The sequence below is a fragment of the Thalassophryne amazonica genome, chromosome 22, assembly GCF_902500255.1.
Source record: "Thalassophryne amazonica chromosome 22, fThaAma1.1, whole genome shotgun sequence".
Classification (NCBI taxonomy): domain Eukaryota; kingdom Metazoa; phylum Chordata; class Actinopteri; order Batrachoidiformes; family Batrachoididae; genus Thalassophryne; species Thalassophryne amazonica.
The window spans coordinates 12,268,060-12,293,116 of record NC_047124.1 but is presented as its reverse complement, the minus strand read 5'-3'; the positions used below and the strand labels follow the sequence as shown (position 1 = coordinate 12,293,116).

The window sequence follows — 25,057 nt, the reverse complement described above, 5'->3', positions numbered from 1 at the left end:
CCTACATTGAGGCTACGTATCACTGGGTATTCACTTTTCGTGCTGTCTTATATAACTGCAGTTGGGTTCTTATGGTAATGCAAGTACAGGAGGCGAAAAAGAGGCATACAGTTTGAAACTGCATTTAAAATAAGTGAAAATGACAAAAAGTAAAGCGGATTATGACCTTTGCACTGCAAAATTGTTCAGTGGGAATCAAATTGGCTTGAATAAGATAAGCCATGCTGTGACAGAGAAGGGTCTACTCGTCACCCCAAACACCAGAGCGCAATCATTTGAGAATGCTCTTCCATCAAAGATCTGCGATACTGTTTCCCTGGATACTTGTAAAAATCATGTGAAATCTTAAGGTGTAAACCTATGGTCTTCACCTACATCCTCGCTTTGAATATGTTGAAATGCACTGTATAAATTTAAGCGATTATTATTATTACATTTTATTATTTATGAAAAAAATCTGATGATTAAGATCAGTCGAATGACCATTTGGAGTCGGTGGGTGTTCATCACTAATGGCTTATGTATCGTCACATCCATTTATTAGGTTTTGCATATTAGTCTACTCCCGACCATTCCTGTTAATGCACATTTTTGTTATGTCAACACGTGTAATTTCTCCTGTCAGATGGGCGATCAAGGTAAACAAACAGGGACGATGCTTGTGGAATATTCCTGACCTCTTGCTCGGGCAGTCTGTCAAAGACCATAACCACCACCTTACCTCCCTGCTCCCCATCCAGAGACCCTCAATTGCACGTTTGTCTCTTCTTTCCTCTTCTCAACAGGAATAGCCTCAGAATCCCGGTGTCCCACAGGACTCTCCGGGTCACCCCCACCTACCCCCAGCCTTTTCCTGCCATTTTTCTCTCTTCGTCATCACCTCATTTTCTTCAGAAACTGTTTTCTGCTGTTCTACCATCTTATATCCATTCACGGTATATGAAAGTAAACTGCTACAAAGAGTTACCTATGTGTCATAAAATATCTTCTTACAATTTCTACGAATGTTTTTTTTTTTTTTTGCTGGATTCAAAAGTTCAGTTGTAATAACGAGAAAAGCTAATTGTAGCATAAATGTAAATACATCCCTGTTTATTACAAAATATATAAGCCCTTCAAAAAACATTTGAATTTAAGCCCTAGAGCAGGGGTGGGCAATCATGTGCCATGAAGGGCCAAAGCACTGCAGGTTTTCCTTGCTACCAGTCACCTCAGCAGGTGATTTCATTAATGATCAGGTGTTTCAGCAGGTAATTTCAAGACGACCAGGTGTTTATGTTCAAGGTAGAAGCTCATCAGCAACCCACCTGCTGAGGTGATTGGTTGCAAGGAAAACCTGCAGTGTCTCGGCCCTCGTTGCCCACCCCTACCCTAGAGCCTATTTCAGCAAAATCACATACCCATACATTATGATTTATTTCTTAGCTTGTACAAGGTCAAAAATGCAAAGGTTTTGATCAGCTCAAAGACAGGTCCTAGGGGATGTTGTGGATGCAAAAAAAATTGAAACTAAATAATACTTGGTAGGAGTAAATGAGGGTTTTTTTTTCCCCAAAAAATGAATTCCGATTTATCTCTTTATTTGCTTGTTGTTTCAACTGTGGTTAGTTGATATGTGATTGAAGTGGATACTTTTGTAGAGGAGACTTTGCTTGACATTTTGATGTATAATAAGTGTATGTTGGTGTTAGCATTGGTTAGTTATGAGTGTTCAAATGTTCCAAAACAGGGCAAGTCCCCGAATTTGGGGACTCTTGGGTTTAAGAGGTTAACTTGCGAATGGCTTTCCCACCTGTCAAAAAAAGCACCAGGAAACAGTAATTTTCCCTTTATTCTAAATGCTACAATTTTCAATAAGCTCCGCCCCCTACCCTGTCACGACCCTGCATTTATTCGTGTGACATTTCCTCTTGATGCCTGACTTTGACTGTTGTGTAGCTGTCTATCTTCAGCAGTGAAGGAATTTTTTAATCCACCACACTTCTTCAATGTGGTCTTCAAGCTTTTTGAAGTTTCTGAGCTCACATCAAAGTTACCATTACCACACTAAGTGCTGTGGGCTTCTCAAATTATAGTCTGGTAGATACAAATTATTACAAATATACTGTGTGTGTGTGTGTGTGTGTATGTGAGGAAAGACTTTGAGTTAGCTTGTTTTTTTGCACATGGTTATTGTCAGCCAGCGGCTCATTTCTTTCTCCCTGACATGTGCCTGGGGGATAATAAACCCTAGCAACAATTGTTTGTTCCATTGTGGCGTATTTCCACTCTGCTATGCTTCACAGTTCTGACTGAACCACATCCAGGTAAGAACCGAACATTTGGCTCATGAGCTTGGAACCTCAACTTGGGGAAACGGCTCTCGTAGTAAATGTTCCCGATCTGTCATGAACTGGGAGAGCTATGACTGCATGAGTCAGGTATGGCTCACAGACCCAAAGGTGATTTCTCTTGTAGAATTGAAAAGGTTATGTAGATTTTAAGATTTTTTTTATTATTATTATTGATTCTTGAAATAGAAAAACTGGCTTGCAAAATCAAAAATGGGGGAAAAAAGCAAGAGTGGAGGGAGGTAGAGTTTCCTAGACTACCGATTTGTAGACTGAGGTTTGATTCCTGGTCATCCCACCAGTCCTTCATTTGCATTGTCCCAGTTCACCTAGTTGGAAATGGGTACCAGCGCTGGCTGGGGAGCCAACATGCATCTGAATAGCATTCCAGCTGGTGATTAGACCTTCATCTGCTTCACGCTATGGAATCCATGGATAAGCATCACCGCCAGTGGACCTCAGGTTGTACATAAGTCTTCTTACTTCAGAGAAGGTCCAATGAAGAGCTTGGGTTAACTACTGCTCATAATATTAAGAGCAGTTCTTTGAGGGTATATATTAATGGTGCAATAAATATGGTACATACATATCAAGTGTAGTTACTCCTGTTTGCAGAGGTATGTGATTTCAGTACCAGGTATTGGTTGCAGGTATAACTATAGATATCAAGTATTTAGATAGCAATTATTTTGTGTTTTAGATAGTCTAGTTTCCTGCTGCTACATCATACAGACATTATGATTATAAATTCTTCTTTCAGCTTAGCATCAAAACTTCTGGCAAAGTTCAAGGTAGCAATAAATTAGGAATTTTAAACATCACATGTCGACGTTACACCTGTCACAAGCTTTACAAGAATGAATTTGGATGCTGGTATTTCTAGAAAATGCACTGATTAATAGTCCTCTCACAGTGTCTGCAAATTTTAAAGACACCTTGTCAGGCTTTTCTTGACAGTTTGACAAAATGATGAGCTGGTTATACAGCTTAGCTGGTTTGAAATGATGTGTAAGCCGGCTCTGTGTGATTAACAGGTTAGGCTGGCAGGGATGAAACTAACCTGCCGCCTGGTCCTGTCAAGTGATTACAACTAACAGAAGGCAGAGAGCTTCTGTGTGGTGAAAACAACAACCCTATTCATGATTTACCATCATAAATCTTTTTTCTTTTTTTTTTGTGGTCACTTTTTTAAAACTAGATGGCAGCCCAAGTGACCGTCCTTGTCTAATGTTATCTCTCACAATATTTACACTTGCAAAACAGTTTCACATCTTACACCGACAATTTCAGAAACTGAACAAAATGTCCAACACAACACTTTGATGTTATCTTTATAGACTTGATATTCTTACATATTTAGTATAACTTGGCTCGGTTTATTGCTAAGCCATATTTTTTGAGAGCTAAAATGACAAATTTGAAATAAATGGAATTGGTTTCTTAAACCAGCTTCCTGCAGATGCATTCCATCACTATGACGTCCGGTTTGTGTAGCAGTCAGAGTCGGAGGACAGAGTCGATATTGTAGGTGCTGGTGGTGGGGGTGTTGCGGTGTCGTTAAACGTGGTTTGGGGACCACTGTGTTGTATTGACTCTACAACATGGAAATGATGACTTTGACATGGAGGGCTTGTGCAAACTAACCTGCCTTTGAGAAACTCCCACAAGAAGCATGACAAATGCTGTTTATCATTTAGATGCAACCTTAACATCAGTAGAACTTCGATATAAATAATGCACACCGTGCATTAGACACCATGATTAGTGCACAGGTGTGCCTTAGACTGTCCACAAAAAAAGGCCACTCTGAAAGGTGCAGTTTTGTTTTATCGGGGGGGGATACCAGTCAGTATCTGGTGTGACCACCATTTGCCTCATGTAGTGCAACACATCTCCTTCACATAGAGTTGATCAGGTTGTCAATTGTGGCCTGTGGAATGTTGGTCCACTCCTCTTCAATGGCTGTGCGAAGTTGCTGGATATTGGCAGGAACTGGTACACGCTGTCGTATACGCCGGTCCAGAGCATGCCAAACATGCTCAATGGGTGACATGTCCGGTGAGTATGCCGGCCATGCAAGAACTGGGACATTTTCAGCTTCCAAGAATTGTGTACAGATCCTTGCAACATGGGGCCGTGCATTATCCTGCTGCAACATGAGGTGATGTTCTTGGATGTATGGCACAACAATGGGCCTCAGGATCTTGTCACGGTATCTCTGTGCATTCAAAATGCCATCAATAAAATGCACCTGTGTTCTTCGTCCATAACAGACGCCTGCCCATACCATAACCCCACCGCCACCATGGGCCACTCGATCCACAACATTGACATCAGAAAACCGCTCACCCACACAACGCCACACACGCTGTCTGCCATCTGCCTTGGACAGTGTGAACCGGGATTCATCCGTGAAGAGAACACCTCTCCAACGTGCCAAACACCAGCGAATGTGAGCATTTGCCCACTCAAGTCGGTTACGATGAGGAACTGGAGTCAGGTCAAGACCCCGATGAGGACGACGAGCATGCAGATGAGCTTCCCTGAGATGGTTTCTGACAGTTTGTGCAGAAATTCTTTGGTTATGCAAACCGATTGTTTCAGCAGCTGTCTGAGTGGTTGGTCTCAGACGATCTTGGAGGTGAACATGGGACCTGATTATTCAAAACCTTATAAGTAAGAAGAAGAATTTTGAATTCTATTCTAGAATTAACAGGAAGCCAATGAAGAGAGGCCAATATGGGTGAAATATGCTCTCTCCTTCTAGTCCCCGTCAGTACTCTAGCTGCAGCATTTTGAATTAATTGAAGGCTTTTCAGGGAACTTTTAGGACAACCTGATAATAATGAATTACAATAGTCCAGCCTAGAGTAAATAAATGCATGAATTAGTTTTTCAGCATCACTCTGAGACAAGACCTTTCTAATTTTCGAGATATTGCGCAAATGTAAAAAAGCAGTCCTACATATTTGCTTAATAATGTGCATTGAAGAACATATCCTGATCAAAAATGACTCCAAGATTTCTCACAGTATTACTAGAGGTCAGGGTAATGCCATCCAGAGTAAGGATCTGGTTAGACACCATGTTTCTAAGATTTGTGGGGCCAAGTACAGTAACTTCAGTTTTATCTGAATGTAAAAGCAGGAAATTAGAAGTCATCCATGTCTTTATGTCTGTAAGACATTCCTGCAGTTTAGCTAATTGGTGTGTGTCCTCTGGCTTCATGGATAGATAAAGCTGGGTATCATCTGCGTAACAATGAAAATTTAAGCAATGCTTTCTAATAATACTGCCTAAGGGAAGCATGTATAAAGTGAATAAAATTGGTCCTAGCACAGAACCTTGTGGAACTCCATAATTAACCTTAGTCTGTGAAGAAGACTCCCCATTTACATGAACAAATTGTAATCTATTAGATAAATATGATTCAAACCACCACAGCGCAGTGCCTTTAATACCTATGACATGCTCTAATCTCTGTAATAAAGTTTATGGTCAACAGTATCAAAAGCAGCACTGAGGTCTAACAGGACAAGCACAGAGATGAGTCCACTGTCTGAGGCCATAAGATCATTTGTAACCTTCACTAATGCTGTTTCTGTACTATGATGAATTCTAAAACCTGACTGAAACTCTTCAAATAGACCATTCCTCTGCAGATGATCAATTAGCTGTATTACAACTACCCTTTCAAGAATTTTTGAGAGAAAAGGAAGGCTGGAGATTGGCCTATAATTAGCTAAGATAGCTGGGTCAAGTGATGGCTTTTTAAGTAATGGTTTAATTGCTGCCACCTTAAAAGCCTGTGGTACATAGCCAACTAATAAAGATAGATTGATCATATTTAAGATCGAAGCATTAATTAATGGTAGGGCTTCCTTGAGCAGCTTGGTAAGAATGGGGTCTAATAGACATGTTGAAGGTTTGGAGGAAGTAACTAATGAAAATAACTCAGACAGAACAATCAGAGAGAAAGAGTCTAACCAAATACCGGCATCACTGAAAGCAGCCAAAAATAACGATATGTCTTTGGGATGGTTATGAGTAATTTTTTCTCTAATAGTTAAAATTTTATTAGCAAAGAAAGTCATGAAGTCATTACTAGTTAAAGTTAAAGGAATACTCGGCTCAATAATATGTGTGTGTGTGTGTGTGTGTGTGTATATATATATATGTGTGTATATATATATATATATATGTGTGTATATATATGTGTGTATATATACATATATATATGTGTATATATATGTGTGTATATATATATATATATATGTGTGTATATATATATATATATATATATATATATATACATACAACACCTGGCACAAATTATGGAATCACTGGCCTCGGAGGATGTTCATTCAGTTGTTTAATTTTGTAGAAAAAAAGCAGATCACAGACATGACACAAAACTAAAGTCATTTCAAATGGCAACTTTCTGGCTTTAAGAAACACTATAAGAAATCAAGAAAAAAAGATTGTGGCAGTCAGTAATGGTTACTTTTTTAGACCAAGCAGAGGGAAAAAAATATGGAATCACTCAATTCTGAGGAAAAAATTATGGAGTCACCCTGTACATTTTCATCCCCAAAACTAACACCTGCATCATATCAGATCTGCTCGTTAGTCTGCATCTAAAAAGGAGTGAACACACCTTGGAGAGCTGTTGCACCAAGTGGACTGACATGAATCATGGCTCCAACACGAGAGATGTCAATTGAAACAAAGGAGAGGATTATCAAACTCTTAAAAGAGAGTAAATCATCACGCAATGTTGCAAAAGATGTTGGTTGTTCACAGTCAGCTGTGTCTAAACTCTGGACCAAATACAAACATGGGAAGGTTGTTAAAGGCAAACATACTGGTAGACCAAGGAAGACAAAGCGTCAAGACAGAAAACTTAAAGCAATATGTCTCAAAAATCGAAAAATGTACAACAAAACAAATGAGGAACGAATGGGAGGAAACTGGAGTCAAGGTCTGTGACCGAACTGTAAGAAACCGCCTAAAGGAAATGGGATTTACATACAGAAAAGCTAAACGAAAGGCATCATTAACACCTAAACAGAAAAAAACAAGGTTACAATGGGCTAAGGAAAAGCAATTGTGGACTGTGGATGACTGGATGAAAGTCATATTCAGTGATGAATCTCAAATCTGCATTGGGCAAGGTGATGATGCTGGAACTTTTGTTTGTTTCCTTTCCAATGAGATTTATAAAGATGACTGCCTGAAGAGAACATGTAAATTTCCACAGTCATTGATGATATGGGGCTGCATGTCAGGTAAAGGCACTGGGGAGATGGCTGTCATTACATCATCAATAAATGCACAAGTTTATGTTGATATTTTGGACAATTGAAAGGATGTTTGGGGATGATGAAATCATTTTTCAAGATGATAATGCATCTTGCCATAGAGCAAAAACTGCAAAAACATTCCTTGCAAAAAGACACATAGGGTCAATGTCATGGCATAGGGTCAGTGTCAATGAGCAGATCTGATTTGATGCAGGTGTTAATTTGGGGGATGAAAATTTACAGGGTGATTCCATAATTCTTTCCTCAGAATTGAGTGATTCCATATTTTTTTCCTCTGCTTGGTCTAAAAAAGTAGCCGTTACTGACTGCCACAATCTTTTTTTCTTGATTTCTTATAGTGTTTCTTAAAGCCAGAAAGTTGCCATTTGAAATGACTTTAGTTTTGTGTTATGTCTGTGATCTACTTTTTTTCTACAAAATTAAACAACTGAATGAACATCCTCTGAGGCCGGTGATTCCATAATTTTTGCCAGGGGTTGTATGTATATGTATATATATATAATGTATGTATGTGTGTAAAGGAATGACTATTTAGAATCAATATATCATGTCTTACCCAACATATTGACTTATATTAGAGTTATCTTGGAAATTTCGCTCCGTGTATGTTGTCATGTATTTGGGTGAAAGGAAGGCAAACAGAGCAAAGGATTGTGGGAAGAGGAGGTGTCGGGCAAGGCGTGTTTGCTGGGGGGAGAAAGGGAAAAATAAACTGAGACAAACATAGTCGAGCAGACCAAGGGAAGTTGTGTTTATTTTGAGTTTTGCACAGAGGAAGCAGATCGAGGTTGAGTCTCCTGCACACGCACGCATGAATAGACTTTGCAACACACTTCATCTTGCACACACTCTTCATGATGGAGGAATTCTCACTTTAAACAAACCAAAGCAGGAACCTAGAGGTGCATGGAGCTTTTAAATGATAGCCCAGGGGCACGTGGGAACTCTGAGTACGGAAGCGCCTTCTACCTGGCTGTTATCATCAATTACATACATTATCAAACATGAAGAACACTTCGCCTGTCACTTACCTACAGTGGAACAGCTGCTTCTGTTAAACTTCAGCTCTACAGTGTTAATTTAAAAATCCCTAAGATGTTGTTTGTGGATTCTTCTCTCTCAAGCATGTTGTTTCTGTCCATCTACTCAGTTCAATTAAATTCACTTTTCTTTATATGGACCAGGTAGCTCAGTGGGATAAGGAGTAGGGATGGGAAGTGCTGAGATTTTACAGAGAAGTCTAGTGTAGTTTTCTGGACTTAGGTCAGTAACTATGTTCATATGAACCTTAGGGCCTGCCCACATGGAGATGAGTTTAAGTGTATCCGCTAAAGTTTTGTATGTTATTGGCATTTCAACAGTGGACTTGTATTTGTGCTACTGAGCTTGTTGGATCTACTACAGCAAAATATTCTGCTCCTCTTCTACTATGACAAGCAAACGGCCATGTCTTATAATCCAGTGGGACTCCAAGCAGAAGTTTGACTTTATCTGCCCACACTAACTTCTCAGCTTTTGTTCTTGCTTTAGCATTTGTGTTCACTATCACCACATACAGGCTTGGCATGTATACTACAGGATTTTCATTGGTTTCATGTGTATGCAGATATTTCATGAAACGGTGCTGTTTCCAGAACACCTTTTGTAAATGACAAATAAAAAGATATTCCAGGGAAGTTCCATTTACACGTAGACTATAAATCGATGTTGCTTGAGATCAGATGTTAACACAGAACTAAAGGGGCGGAGTGAATCTTGGAATCTTTGATAGGACAAGCGCAGAGTGTTAACCTCTGTGGTGGGCACTTTTACAAGAACGAGACCTCGGAGTGAACTGTGCCAGAAGAAGTGTGACGTTTGGTGACAGATGGATTGTTCCGTGTCTCCTGTCTACACACTGGGGCACCGCTTATGCTGAAAGCGACAGATGCTGCAAAAGCACCTGGCCATTCATTATTTTTTATAAATGTCATATTTAAATATTATTCCAGTTCAGCTTCTAAAAGGAGATCTAATGACTTCAGTGTCTCGTTGAGGTAAATATGCATTATTTACTCAGAATGAAAAGATGGAAGATCATTTCACATGTGTTCCCCGCATTCTGATCTTTATTCTCACCAAAGCTGCCTATGCTATATATTTAGCCCAAAGTTTGTCTTTGGTCAGTGGAAATGTTTAATATGGGGGAGTGAAGCTGCACTGATGTGTGGCGGGTGTGCAGTAGCAAACACAGGAAGCATGGGGAGTGTATTTTCTCGAACACCCACACATGCGCACACACAAAGTAAATGTCCCATCTCATCATTTTCCCACCCCTTTACAAGACACCAACATCCGCCACAGCAGGAACCGCTCTGAGAGACACACACACACACCCTTTGCAGTAATACCATCTCAGTTACTAAAGGTTGTGTGACTCAAACCATTTCCTAAAAGCTTTTCAAGCCGTATCGTACAACAGATGCAAAACAGCGAGCAGTGCAAGTCTTGGGGGTAGTTTCCGCCTGAAGCGTTGTCATTTTCACACCCAGCGCCCACATTGTTTAAGTGGTAAATGTACTTCTGTCCAGCTGTGGGGTGAAGGTCAGGTGGTGAGGTTGAAGTCTGGTCAGGTGGATTGCTGCTGTGCTACTGTCACGAGGCAGCACAGGAACCACCGCAAACCTGGTCTAATGTCAAGGGCAGAGTTTTTTGGCTGTTTATATGGTAAATAGACTGCATTTATACAGCTGTTTTCCATCTGCAACAGATGCTCAAAGTGCTTTACAATTATGCCTTACATTCACCCATTCACACAGACGCACTCGCACATCGATGTCAGGGTGCTGCCAAGCAAGGTGCTCACTACAAGACCTTGCCCTTAGTGAGTTTTCAGTCTGGCTGGGATTTGAACCGAGGATCCTGTGGTCTGAAGCCCAAAGCTTAACCACTAGACCATGGTGCATTAACACCTTATGTGGCATATGGTGTTAATGCATATGTGGTGCATTGCACAATGGTCTCCACATGGTGCAATGTTCACATATGCCTTGGTGGATAGCAGGTTGTCTAGAATCCAAAAGGTCACAGTTTCAATCCATGAGTATGTCAAGTTGCTTTAAATTACGAGGACATTGCATTTTTATGCTCATTTAAGTTGTTTGAACACTAATTAATCAAGGGCATGAAGAGGTTTATTGTTTATTGTTATTGTTTATTGTAGTTTCTGCAATGAAATTCAGGTTATCACTCTCCCCAAAGCAGCAAAACACAAGAATGAAAATACGAAACCAACATCTGGTCAAAACTTGACAAAATGGTATATAAAACAATAAATGTATTATTAACAGACTATAGCAGGGAGGTGATGGTCTAGTGGTTAAGGTGTTGGGCCTGAGTCCAGAAGATCATGGGTTCAAATCCCCGCCTGACTGCAAAATCAAGGGCCCTTGGGCAAGGCCTTTAATCCCCTATTGCTCTATATGGCAGCACCCTGACATCGGGGTGAATGTGAGGCATAATTGTAAAGCGCTTTGAGCATCTGTTGCAGATGGAAAAGCGCTATATAAATGCACTCCATTTACCATATAAATAAACAGAAGGCAGCACAATGCTTTTATGCCTTCATGCAGTGGTCTCCAAACTATTCCAGAAAGGGCCGAGAGGGTGCAGGTTTTCCTTGCAACCACTGACTCCAGCAGCTGATTTCACTGATAAACTCATCCCACCTGCTCAAAGTGATGTTAATCAGTGAAATCACCTGCTGGAGTCAGTGGTTGCAAGGAAAACCTGCACCCTCTCGGCCCTTTCTGGAATAGTTTGGAGACCACTGCATGGATTAATCATTGTGGTCCTAAAGTTTGAGTTGGACAAGCTTCAAGTGTTCCAAGCACCAGGGGTGGGAGATGTGAAAAAATACCATGGTATTAATTTTACATCTTTTGGACAGTGCCGGTGTTATAATCATGGCATTAATTGGCTTTACACCATATGACCCCTTTAATAATAATCTTATTTGAGCAAGAGTTTAAACTGGACTATTTTAATTTCCAGATTCTCCTGCAAAGTTAAAATCTGGATAAAAAAAAAAAAAAAAACCTTTTGATTCAAAGATTATTATAATTTTTTTTTTTTTTTTTACAATTTTATGTTTAAAAAAAATCTGTGGCTGTGTTCAAATAATGTTCGTTAAAGCTTAAATGACTACATAAGACTTTATTTGCTTCCTCTCTGTCGTGTTTTAAATAAACTGGAGTCTATTTTACTCTAACTTTTACTGCATGTGTTGTGTCACGTCTGTGTTGCCCTTTAAAATGTCACTTTTTTGGGGGTGGTGGGGACATTTTTTGAGGCTTTACTTGGATTAATAACCAAAGTGTTATACTGCACATGATTATTTCATCTGTCTGCATTTTCTTAATAATTTCTGCAGTTTGTGAAAACGTTCTGAATCACGTTTCAACTCGACGGTGTTCAGATTTCCACTAATTTTCTGCACAGCTGAATGAAATCTTGAACCCTCTCTGTCCTCTGCGGAGGAGATCAGGTTGTTTGACTGACATCTCGCATCACCTCATCGCTCATCTACCTCAGAGGAAACGAGAAGGAGAGCAATTACGCATCTCTAAATGGCCCTCTACCTCTTCTTTTCCTGAGCCGTGTCTGCCTTTCACTTCATTCCTCTTCCCACCCCCCCTTTTTTTGGGTTTCCCATTTTACTCTGCCAGCCAGACTTGGGTGTTGCACTGCAGGAGTTGGGTTGTAATAACATGGCTGTGATATGCTTGGACCTCAACTGGAATCAGGACTCGGGTGGGGGTGGGGGGGCTTTACTGTGATGTGTGTGTGTGTGTGTGTGTGTGTGTGTGTGTGTGTGTGTGTGTGTGTGTGTGTGTGTGTGAGAGAGAGATGGATAAAGAGACGTGAAGAGGATAGAGAGAGAAATTGAGGAGGGAGAAGAAGGAAGCACATGGAGAGATGATGACAGGACAGACTGCGTCTAAGTGCAGGAGATGACAGAAGTCATAATCATAAAAGTACAGCGTCGCCCTGGACCATCTTAGTGGATCACAAGAACGTGCCTTCTTGTTTTATCTGGATCTTTTGGGAATCCCAGAGAGGAGGTTCAGTAGTTGTGAACCGACTCACCTCCCCTATCTAAACAAAGCTGCAGGCCAAGCCGGGGAGAAGAAACTGAAACTACACCACGTCACCTCAGTTCTTCGCCAGTAACCAAATTGCACTCTTAAAAACAAAATCAATTGGCATGGGAGGCAGTCGTATGAACCACGATGCTAAAACCAAAGGGCTCTAGCGTCTGTCGCTCAAACGTGTTTTGGCTTATGTCACTGCACAGCATCTCCTGCTGGCCACTGTTACAATAGAGCTGTCACTAGCCTCCTAGGATTCCACCTTCCACGATAGTATCAGCCATGGGCTGAGGAGGTTTTTGTTAGTAGTCTTCTGAATATTTTATGTATCCATATATTTATAACTTTTTGAAAGATGTGCAGACATGTCTGATCATATTTTAATAACACACTGCACCTCAGCGATACGTCACATCAACTCCTGACTTAATCATTCTTTCTTTCATTTTCCGCTGCTTATCCAGGGGCGGGTCATGGTGGCAGCAGATTAAAGTGTCTTTTGAAATTTTAAAGGCAAAACAACTATAGATTCCTGTTATTTAAAGCTACGTAATCTTATTATTTAATATGCATATGTCACGGTCATGAATGAGAAAATTTCTAAAATTATCTTCCTCAAACTCAAACTGAAAGCGCATTTCTAAAACTTGATAAAAACCTGTAAATAATAAGCAGTATTATTGCCAGTTTTCTTTAGACAAGTCAGGGGATAGAAACATGATAAGTGATAAGAATGATAAATGATAAGAATGGTGGCAAAGGTCAGTTTCAGTTTGTACAGGGGTCAAAAGTTAAAGTTGCTCCATTAAATTTTCTCCAGCTGAATTTGACACTTGTATCACCATTTGAAGGATTTCAGTTATCTGCTGCACTAATAAGCCAACAGAGCATGAACCAGCTGCTCTGTTAGCTTAAACATGTGTATATAAGACCCCCCGAATTAAAGGAGAAATGCTGCTTTTAACAACCTGGACCTCATTTCTGTCATAAAATACGTTTACTCACCAGTATAAGTTTGGTGTGATTAGAAGTCCATAGTTCAAACGATGTGTTCAGTTCAGATCTGAAGCAAACATTTTTCTTCTTCTACTAAGGTGGATTAGAACTTTTTGTAGTACACAGCACAAACTACTGGACAGGAGGAACCGAGCAGTCAGTGTGACTCACTGATTTGAAACTGCAGCTCTTTCAACCACACGTGTGGTGCTGTGATATGTCAATCATCTGTCCAGTCAGATTTCAGGGGGGTCCAGTGAAACCCCAGCCTCCACTCTAGCTCCACCCATGCCAAGAAGTGTTCAACATTTCCTGTTTCACTGTGACTGAGAATTCGGCACTTCCTGTTTGAGCAGGAGCTTGCCACTGAGTTCCCGCGAGATTCCATGGGATCTTGTCTGTCAATTCAGGAAGTCTTTGACATTTGAACATTTCCTGTTTTACTGTGGACTTGAACTTTGCCACTTCCTGTTTAGGACGCCCTGTACCATGAGTGAGCTTTGCGACGCTTTGCTCATATAATATAGGTCAGACATTTGGTTTATTGGGCCAGATGGCATTCTCTCCATAAATCAACTAGACAAGAGTTGGTTTGAATCTGGATCCAGAATACCCCCCCCAGCCCCAAGATGCTTTCTGGGTCTGATTATTTTGGAGAGGATCGGAGTGTGATTTATGAATTCACATATCCTTAAACTAACTTAACATCAGTGAAAACTTGCCAGCATCCAAATCAAAAATGTCAGATATGCTGTGTATACAAAACAAACAAAAAAAATGGATCTAGAATGAGGTACTAAAAGGACGCTTGGGTCCCATTGACACTTGCTGTTCACTTTAGGGGGAAGAGAAAGGGTGTGCATCTTTGGCCCTGTTCATGCCTGGATATAAAAATGCACTGAAGTCTGATAAAGATCCAGTTGCTCAGAACACTTTTGGAGATGGTCTGGGCCACATATGGTGTCATTATTTCAGCATTGGGTACATGAATGTATCTTGGGCCACATTGAAGGCCCGCCTACTCAACTGACGTCCTCTACGTAAATGAAAATACATACTCATTTGCATGCTAGTGGCATCATCAAAATGGAACAGCAACAGGAAAATGGGTTCTTGCGGATGGACTACAGTATACACATAAATGCACATCTGGAACTGGAACTGCACCAAATTCTGATGGATTCTTTCTTGGGCCATGCCTCATCCCTCCTCCAATTTTTTTTTACCAAATTCAGTCCATAATTGTTTGAATAGTTCTGGTCAACCAATAGCTTTTTCTGGATCCTCCATTATGAGCATTGGTGCATATGTGCTTAGACAGATAAAATCAATCAGTGGTGATGAACAATAGAAAACTGAAATCCAGCATGATAGCTGAAACAGTCTGCAGCAAAAATTATGGAATCACCGGCCTCTGAGGATGTTCATTCAGTTGTTTAATTTTGTAGATAAAAAAAAAAACAGATCACAGACATGACACAAAACTAAAGTCATTTCAAATGGCAACTTTCTGGCTTTAAGAAACAGTATAAGAAATCAGGAAAAAAAATTGTGGCAGTCAGTAACGGTTACTTTTTCAGACCAAGCAGAGGGAAAAAAAAATATGGAATCACTCAATTCTGAGGAAAAAATTATGGAATCACCCTGTAAATTTTCATCCCCAAAACTAACACCTGCATCAAATCAGATCTGCCCGTTAGTCTGCATCTAAAAAGGAGTGATCACACCTTGGAGAGCTGTTGTACCAAGTGGACTGACATGAATCATGGCTCCAACACGAGAGATGTCAGTTGGAATCATGAAAAACAAAAGAACGCTCCAACACATCACTAGTATTTTGTTGCACCACCTCTGGCTTTTATAACAGCTTGCAGTCTCTGAAGCATGGACTTAATGAGTGACAAACAGTACTCTTCATCAATCTGGCTCCAACGTTCTCTGATTGCTGTTGCCAGATCAGCTTTGAAGGTTGGAGCCTTGTCATGGACCATTTTCTTCAACTTCCACCAAAGATTTTCAGTTGGATTAAGATCCAGACTATTTGCAGGCCATGACATTGACCCTATGTGTCTTTTTGCAAGGAATGTTTTCACAGTTTTTGCTCTATGGCAAGATGCATCATCATCTTGAAAAATGATTTCATCATCCCCAAACATCCTTTCAATTGATGGGATAAGAAAAGTGTCCAAAATATCAACGTAAACTTGTGCATTTATTGATGATGTAATGACAGCCATCTCCCCAGTGCCTTTACCTGACATGCAGCCCCATATCATCAATGACTGTGGACATTTACATGTTCTCTTCAGGCAGTCATCTTTATAAATCTCATTGGAACAGCACCAAACAAAAGTTCCAGCATCATCACCTTGCCCAATGCAGATTCGAGATCCATCACTGAATATGACTTTCATCCAGTCATCCACAGTCCACGATTGCTTTTCCTTAGCCCATTGTAACCTTGTTTTTTTCTATTTAGGTGTTAATAATGGCTTTCGTTTAGCTTTTCTGTATGTAAATCCCATTTCCTTTCCTTTTCTGTCTTGACGCTTTGATGTCTTCCTTGGTCTACCGGTATGTTTGCCTTTAACAACCTTCCCATGTTGTTTGTATTTGGTCCAGAGTTTAGACACAACTGACTGTGAACAACCAACATCTTTTGCAACATTGCGTGATGATTTACCCTGTTTTAAGAGTTTGATAATCCTCTCCTTTGTTTCAACTGACATCTCTCGTGTTGGAGCCATGATTCATGTCAGTCCACTTGGTACAACAGCTCTCCAAGGTGTGATCACTCCTTTTTAGATGCAGACTAACGGGCAGATCTGATTTGATGCAGGTGTTAGTTTTGGGGATGAAAATTTACAGGGTGATTCCATAATTTATTCCTCAGAATTAAGTGAGTCCATATTTTTTTTTCCCTCTGCTTGGTCTAAAAAAGTAACCGTTACTGACTGCCACAATTATTTTTCCTGATTTCTTGTAGTGTTTCTTAAAGCCAGAAAGTTGCCATTTGAAATGACTTTAGTTTTGTGTCGTGTCTGTGATCTGCTTTTTTTTCTACAAAATTAAACAACTGAATGAACATCCTCCGCGGCTGGTGATTCCATAATTATTGCCAGGGGTTGTAAAGTTTAGACACATGCACATATTACACACTCTGTGAAAATAATCATCTTTTGTGAGTGAAGACATCTGACTGCATGACCAGCAGACAGCCACACACTCCCACACCAACGCCGCCAGGTTTTCTTGGAGCTCAGTGATATCTTTGGCTGGCTTTACCCTCCTCCATGCTCACCCCTCCAGAGAGCTTTGGCCTTCTGTCCGCCATCTCCTTTCTTCTCTCCCATTTGATTAAGATTTAAACACGGGACTATTTCAGATATTATTGACACAGTGTGCTCTGTAAATCACTGGGATTAGATCCAGACCACATCAGACAGACCTGGGTGCAGGAATGAAGGGATACAAGAGGAGGAGAGATGAGCAGAATGACTGAGAAAGCAGACACAAAACGAAGATAGAAAGGTCAGGATTTTAGTCCACATTACCAAGTAAAATGGAGAGGTAGGTCTTCAGAAAGTTTAAACCAGCTCTATAGTAGTTTTGTAGAGTAGGTATCTCTGCTGAATAAGGAGTTAGGCCACCAATGGGTTTGATCCCCAGTCATCCTGTCTGTCCGTCTCCTTAGACAAGATGTCCTAGCTCACCCAGCCCAACCTTCTCTGCAGATGTAACTTGCATGGGACTGGCATTCTGCCCAGGGGGAGTCATAGACTCTCATGCACGTCATGCTGAGTGCACATCATGCACTTGAGTCCTACCATGTGCCTTTTACTAAGTAGTGGCTTCCATCTGGCCACTCTACCATTGCTTCCATCTGGCCACTCTACCAGTCAGTGCTGATTGGGTGAATTGCTGCAGAGATGGTTGTCCTTCTGGAAGGTTCCTCTCTCTCCACAGAGGAATGCTGGAGCTTTGATAGAGTGACCATCGGGTTCTTAGTCACCTCCCTGATGAAGACTCTTCTCCGCCGATTGTTCAGTTTAGGGGTGATTCTTTAACTACGGGCACTATTGGCCTTGTAAATGTAATTTCCACCACACCATTGCCTTACAATATAAAGCGCCTTGGGGCAACTGTTTGTTGTGATTTGGCGCTGTATACATGTGCTCTGATGTCACTGTTTATCTCCATAGAAACTACCCAAACAATCTTTCATACAAACTGTTTAAAGGGACATTACAGTGTTGTGGTGGAAATTACGGCAATAGTGTGGGACAACTACATTTTGTTTAAAAAAAAGTCACAACAGTTGTATGACATTGAATACCCCAATTATGTTTTGATTATTTTACTGATATTTTATTCAGAGATATTTTAAAACATTAGAAAAACCGTTTCTTTACCATTCATTTTTATCATTGAAAATCAAAAGTCTGGGTGTGGGACAAGCACAAAACGGCAATATTTGCATATAAAAAAAAGGTGAAAAGGTCATCATAGACTACTAGAACAAATTTCTTAAACACTTTCATTGTAAAGATACCTATAAAAGTGTGAAATTTCCCCTTTTTTCTGTTTTTCATACAATATGATCAAAGGACATAATAAGTGCCCGTAGTCTAAGAATCACCCTTAGACGGCCAGCTCTAGGAAGTGTCCTGGTGGATCCAAACTTTTTCCATTTATGGATGATGGAGGCCACTAGGCTCATTGGGACCTTCAAAGCAGCAGTTAATGTTACACCTCTAACATCAACCTATCTAAACCCAGAAAGGTGGCCTAGATGAGGAAATTTATAATACCCAAATTGACCTGCACATGTTACACAATATGGATTCTGTGAGACAAAGGTTGCTGGTTTTGCAACAGTTATGCCAATGTGGTTGACAACTTCATAGATTTGTTAACTGCAGAAGATCAGGCAAACTTTACTCAGGTCAGGTTGTTATAAGACTAATACCATGTTGTCACTGTGTCGTGTGTGTCTGTGCCGCACAGATGGAATGAACTGCATGAACAAGGACCATGGGTGTGCCCACATCTGCAGGGAGGCACCAGGCAAAGGTGGGGTGTCGTGTGAGTGCCGTCCTGGGTTCGAGCTGGCGAAAAACCAGAAAGACTGCACATGTATGTACAGCTACGTCCAACAGCACAATCCCAAGCTACACGCAAATGCATGCACATGTCCTAAGATCAGGTCCTGTAGAACTCCACATTTATTGATTAGAGCTGAACAGTTTAAAAATATATATATTTTAAATGACTTAGATTATTTTATTTTTAATAAATATTAAGCAATATTTATGGAATATGCAGTCATGTCCACAAGTACTTGGATGGTGGTGCAATTTTTGTAGTTTTGCTTTATGCATCACCACAATAGAGTTTAAATTAAACAACTATCAATTTTAATTCAAGAGGTTTAGCGAACATATCATATAATCCATTTAGGCATTATAGCCAGTTATATACACAGTCCATCCATTTTTGGAGGTCCTGAGTAAATCAGGATTGTTTTTAATACAGATCATCACTTTGACAGCCAATTTTCTTTAGACAACTTAGTGGATAATTATATAAATATTTGCAAGTCACTGAATACTTCTTCTCCTTAAAAAGACATGAAATTTCAGATACACTTTGCCAGAAGGCACATATGGTAGACTCCAGCCTAGATTTGATCTGTTTTCTTCAATGAGAATACTTCTCTTTCTCAAGTTCTACCAGAAAGACTCAGTAGGCAAGCTAAAGTTGATCATTTTAACGCAACAAGATAAAGCACAAAAAGTTAGTCTATGGTGTATTAGATTTGGCGCTGGTCCCCATCATGGCAGAGAGTAGAATTTAGATGATCACAAATCCTGCCAATTGAAATGGCAGGGGCCGAGTCTGCCCCCAGGCCGAGGACGGGGATCAACTGGTACCAATGGCGTGGAGGAGGGGACGTCCTGTCAGTGATCTGTAAATGGTGAGAGGTAAGTGAAAATGTTGATGTTTAAGGAATGTGCGTCGTTCCTATTGGTGGCGAGCTGATGACTAATAGGAAGCACCTGCTTCAATTACAGATTAAAGCTGATGTTAATTAACTGATTCTGAGTGACTACTTAAAGATCTGAGTCTTCTGCTAGAACTTTCACCGTGCTGCCTCACTTACGTACCTGACTTTGATTTATGTGATACAGTCAGCAAATATTATCCTGTGATTGCGAAGATAATTTCTGACAACACTGCCCACATCAAATCAGCACCTGGTCCTGAGTCTGTAGACATCTGTGGTACTGAACCACATGAGTGCAGAAACTGGTGCAGACTATAAGAATGTATTCTCCTTGATTTACCAGACGTTGTAAAGACACAGATTTGGCATTACTTTGAAGGCATTAACTGAAAGCACATGCCGTTATTAACACATATTGCGCTGACCAAGAAATGATTGGCCCAAAATGTGGAATTTTGTCACATTCCCTATCATCTATTAATCTTTAGTCAATTGACTTGTCATGTTATTTTACAATTCACATGGGGTCAAAGTATAAATAACTTTTATAGACTATTTTATTGAGGTTACATACTGTTGCGATGAAGGATCTAAACTGTTCCCGTAATAAACATCTGTAATAGCAATGATGGATAAATTCCAGTTGGGCCTTCAGCTGCAAAAAAATATGAGAGTGGATGTTTAATACCAAACTCACTTAAGCATTTCAGGCCAATCTGAAGGTGCTGAAGGATTCAGTAGACAGAATCAGAGTCTCTAAATTGCCTCCTTTCCGCCATTGTTTCTCACTCTTCACGCTGAGTGCCTGCAGCCATGGAATTTAGTGTTGCAGCTATTGAGGGGGGGGGGAATAAGCTTTTAGTTACAAGTTGTTTGGCAAAACGTCCTGTTCCCCTCTCAGACTGTGAAACTCTGAAGATTGTGAAAGGTTCTAACGTGTCCCCCGCTGTGGTAATATTTCAATAGTGGCAAGGGACAGTGTGCTGTGGTGGCCTGGTGTGCTTAGTGGTACAGGACGGTAGTAAAAGACTGATGAAAGAGATGGCAGTGTACAAACTGGTTTTAGAAAGGGCTAACATTGTGTAGCCTTTTGTTTCTTCCAATCAGTGAAATCACCTGAGTGACTGGTGCAAAGAAATTCTGAACCCTTTTGGCCCTTTCTGAATGAGAATCAGAAGAGTAAACTCGTTGTAAACTGTGCACAGCTTTGTGCAAGTGCGCAAAGAAAATTTTGAAATGTTCAATATCTCTGGCACACATTAATTTTGTGAAAGACACATGAACATTGCGCAAACAATTCAAAAACACTGTCACTGCAAGTTATTGCGTCAGCGCAGCACGAAAATGCTTGTGACGAGATGTCAAATCTGTAATAAACATAATTTTACAGATACTCATAAGAAGGAATGAAAATGCAACTGTTTTACCAAGCTATTACAACATAAATATGACGAATAATTACCTTTGAGACAATTCCAAATGCGTTCTCCATGTCATGAAACACACAAGAACAGTTGCAGCTATAGAAAATTCCTCTGAATCCGGAGCAATTAGAAGTGGTTTCATCAGCCAAATTCTGAGACAGCGGGTCGCATTGGCATGAAGAATTGCCCGGCAGGTTAAATGCGTGCAAGTGTCAAGCTGCCTTTACTCATGTCTGGAAAATTCATAGAGTACAGCTCCTACACCCAAATCACTACATTTGTTCACAGCATAATTAAAACACAAGTTAACAGTTCTCCTTTTTTCAGTGATTGCTCTCCTGAAGTTTCTTTGACCATGACCTGCTTGTTGAGTATCGCACATTTAGGTCCCTTAGGTTATCGAGTGCTGCCTTTTAGGTGTACCCAGACTGAGGCCCAATCAGACTAAAGGAACCTCTGGTTACCTTTCCAACCCTGGGCAACAAATGATCTGATGTGTGACCTGTAAGGGACTACAGGGCCTACTTTCAAGAACAAATTAAAGATGCATTTGTTTTTCCAAGCCTATACAACATTTTCAGTGAAATGCAGGCATTCCTTTGGTCTTCTGCAGCCGGTGAGGTTCTCAGTCCTGAGGTGCCTACATGCTCGATCACGTCCAGTGAAGAGCACATATCCAAAATGTTGTAGCTCATGTTCCTCCGCAATGCAAGTGATACTTCACATTTGACTCTCCTCAAGCACCTGTTGATTTGACATAGTCATTCCTCAGGTACCAAAGAATCCTCCGAAGAAACCTTGCACCAAAGTCATCCAGCCATCACCTTCGGTCACTGGTTAACATCCATGTGTCACAACCATACAGTAAGACAGGAAACACCAGGACCTTAAGGACTTGGACCTTATTTCTCCTACAAATGTCTCAGCATGACCAAAAACGTCTGCCCAGTGACCTCATAACTCCATAAGCTCTTCCAAAGCATCTCTCTAAAGAGCAAGGGACTAAAATCGTGAAAGTGATGACCGAGATAAGTGAATGTCTCTACGGGATTTCCTTTCGTAATATTTCTTGGTGGAGTAGATTGTCTTTGAAGCAACAACCAGATCTTTACCCATGCTGCTTTTCAAGTTTTGGTCCCAAAATATCTTATGTAAAATTAACATACATAAAGTAAAGGTTTAGACCATTTTAACAATACTTTGACTAATTTGCCGAATTACTTTTGGTGTCTTAGTAACGGGGAACTCTACACATAGTGCTGTACTACACATAGTGTTCACCTAGTTTGGCTGTAATTACTCTAAAGAACCTAAAATCTCAAGCTCGTATTCATTATTTGTGTTCAGTTTTTAATACAGTGTGTTGGACGGCTAAAACAAGACTCCACAAATGTCCGAATATACAAGGAACTGACTGTAAATATGTCTTTATAGTTTAAAACCACATCGGACTATCTTCCCATGTCTGTATTGAGGTAGGTAGACATGAATGAAGTATAGTACCGGATTTTGTTTCACCACCAACCAACCAACCCCCCCCCCCCCATTTTATTTCCCTTTGCATTTACCAGTATTTCAATTAAACAGGGAGTACCATGGCCTGATGAAGAGGAACTCTCAGTCTAAGGCATGAAGCAAGCATTCAAGTGTCCTTCACAGATTTGAATGTTTGTATTTGTTAATTTCAGTGACATGTAACTATGGAAATGGCGGATGCCAACACACCTGTGATGACACGGACACAGGTCCAGTGTGTGGTTGTCACCAGAAATACGCCCTGCACTCAGACAGCAAGACCTGCATTGGTGAGTGAATGTCAAGTTAACTTCCCAGTTCTCATCCACACCCTGGAGCTGACACGCCACAGCCATTCAACATTTACATATACCTGCAGCATAGACTTGTGATTTTCAGTAAAGTAGCAAAATCATGAAGGCATGATAAAGTCTTGGACTTCATCTACATCAATCATTAATGAATACAAACAGGATGGTAAATCTGTCTAGCGTATGCAGTTCCGAAACCTGAGTGACAGTGCAAGAAGACGATTGACTGAAGACACAAAGACTCCCAGACAACTCTGAAGGAGTTATACCTCAAGTGTCAATGCTTTTTGTGTTGCATCACAAAAAACAGGATAATTTCTGTGATGTTACAGAGAAGTTTAGCTGTGACGTCACCAAATCACAAAATCTAATGTGCTAAATGTTAGGACACTATTGCATCTTTCAGTCAAGTGCATTAATTGCATAAACAAATACTTTACCTTGGCCATGACAATTTAGGTCTCCAGCTACTTGCCAATGCAATTGACACTCATTCAGGGCAGCAACATTTGCAACATTAAAGTTATATTGTTTGCTATGTTGGATTACACAAATGGAGACCATGTCATGTATAATCAAGTTGATTTCACTGGAGAAGCCAAACAAAGTGAAGCCAGTGGCACCAAGGAAATGACATCACCATTTTGTGATGATCAGTCAGAAGTCTGACTTCCCTTTGCCCTCCTAAAACTGACACTGGCAATTGCGGATTCAGAACAAGCCTATAATCTGATGTCTAGCTTCCTAGCAATCTTGCATATAACTTTCTCCTAAATGGTTTTAGGTAAGGATAATAAGGAGAAGTAAGTGTACTGTATTTTCTGGATGGTATGCCGCACCAGAATACAAATTGCATCTGTCCAAAATTATCATGAAGAGGACACTGGTTTTCTGGCTGTCCCACAATACCCAAAGAAGTGGAGTATGAAGGCTATAATTCCTTTGTTTATTTAAGTGTGTGATGAGTTATTAATCCCACTCATTCTCTGAAACCCAGGATGTCTTCTCATTCACTTCTCCTTCTTCTTGATGTATTGGAGTTGGCATTCATCTTAATGTTGCCTTACCGCCACCTTCTGCTCCGAAGTGTGGATCGCAGTACCTCAGTCAGATAAGTATACAGGAGCATGTTGCACTGATCTGCCAACTGAGGAAAAGGATCATGGTTGGTGTTTAATTTCTCTGAAATGCATAAAAATCCTTCGGGTTCTTTGCAACAGGTTTGTACACTTCCGCATATCTTGAATTTTCCGTCTTCACAAACTTCATAGAGCAATATCAATGTGAGATTGCTTTGTCCTCATTGGATCTTCTTAAGTTCCTCACAAATCTTGCATCCTTCGGTACGCCTGGCAGACTGTTTTAACGATCACACCTTGGGAGCAATCACTGCGTGACTGGCCAAATGAATAGAATAGCACCTTTGTTTTCTGTCTGTTTCTCACTCATCTCTACCACATCAGCATCTGTGTCTCACACACAATGCAAAGATTGTGGATATTTTAAGTCTTGGAGGGGGTAGTTCAGTGACAGGGCCAAGGAATGAGGTGTAATATGTTTTGAATATTAGAGAAATAATTTCGTTGGCTGGTGGAAAACGAATGACTGACAAGATTTCACTCTCTGAAAAACACATTTATCACGTCAAAGCCTTCTCAGCTCAGTAAGAACAGCCAGACCCCCCCCCCCCCCCCCCCCCAAAAAGATTTTTTTCATTTTTGGCAGAATCATGCTTCAGTGTACTGGCTCTAACCAGAGAAGATATTAACTTTCATCTGGCTATTTTTCTAATCAGTAGAGGATGAATAATTCAACCTAAAGTGTCCTTCCAGCTGATGCATATACAATAATTTGTACAATGTTAAGTTTCTTTTAAATGTTAAATTTTATGAATCCAATTGAATCATTTAATTATACAGTGCATCCATAAAGTATTTACAGCACTTCACTTTTTCTACATTTTATGTTACAGTCTTACTCCAAAATGGCTTTTCCTCGTAATTCTACACACAATAACCCAT

General features: G+C 40.4%; 1 protein-coding gene across 1 annotated transcript in view; it reads left to right on the top strand.

Annotated features, from left to right (window-relative positions):
- scube1 (signal peptide, CUB domain, EGF-like 1) overlaps window positions 1-25,057 on the top strand; it is a 122,600-nt gene that overhangs the window by 43,230 nt on the left and 54,313 nt on the right. Inside the window, 2 exon segments of the mRNA XM_034163749.1 lie at window positions 18,787-18,915; window positions 22,899-23,015. Coding sequence (XP_034019640.1) covers window positions 18,787-18,915; window positions 22,899-23,015 — 246 coding nt within the window.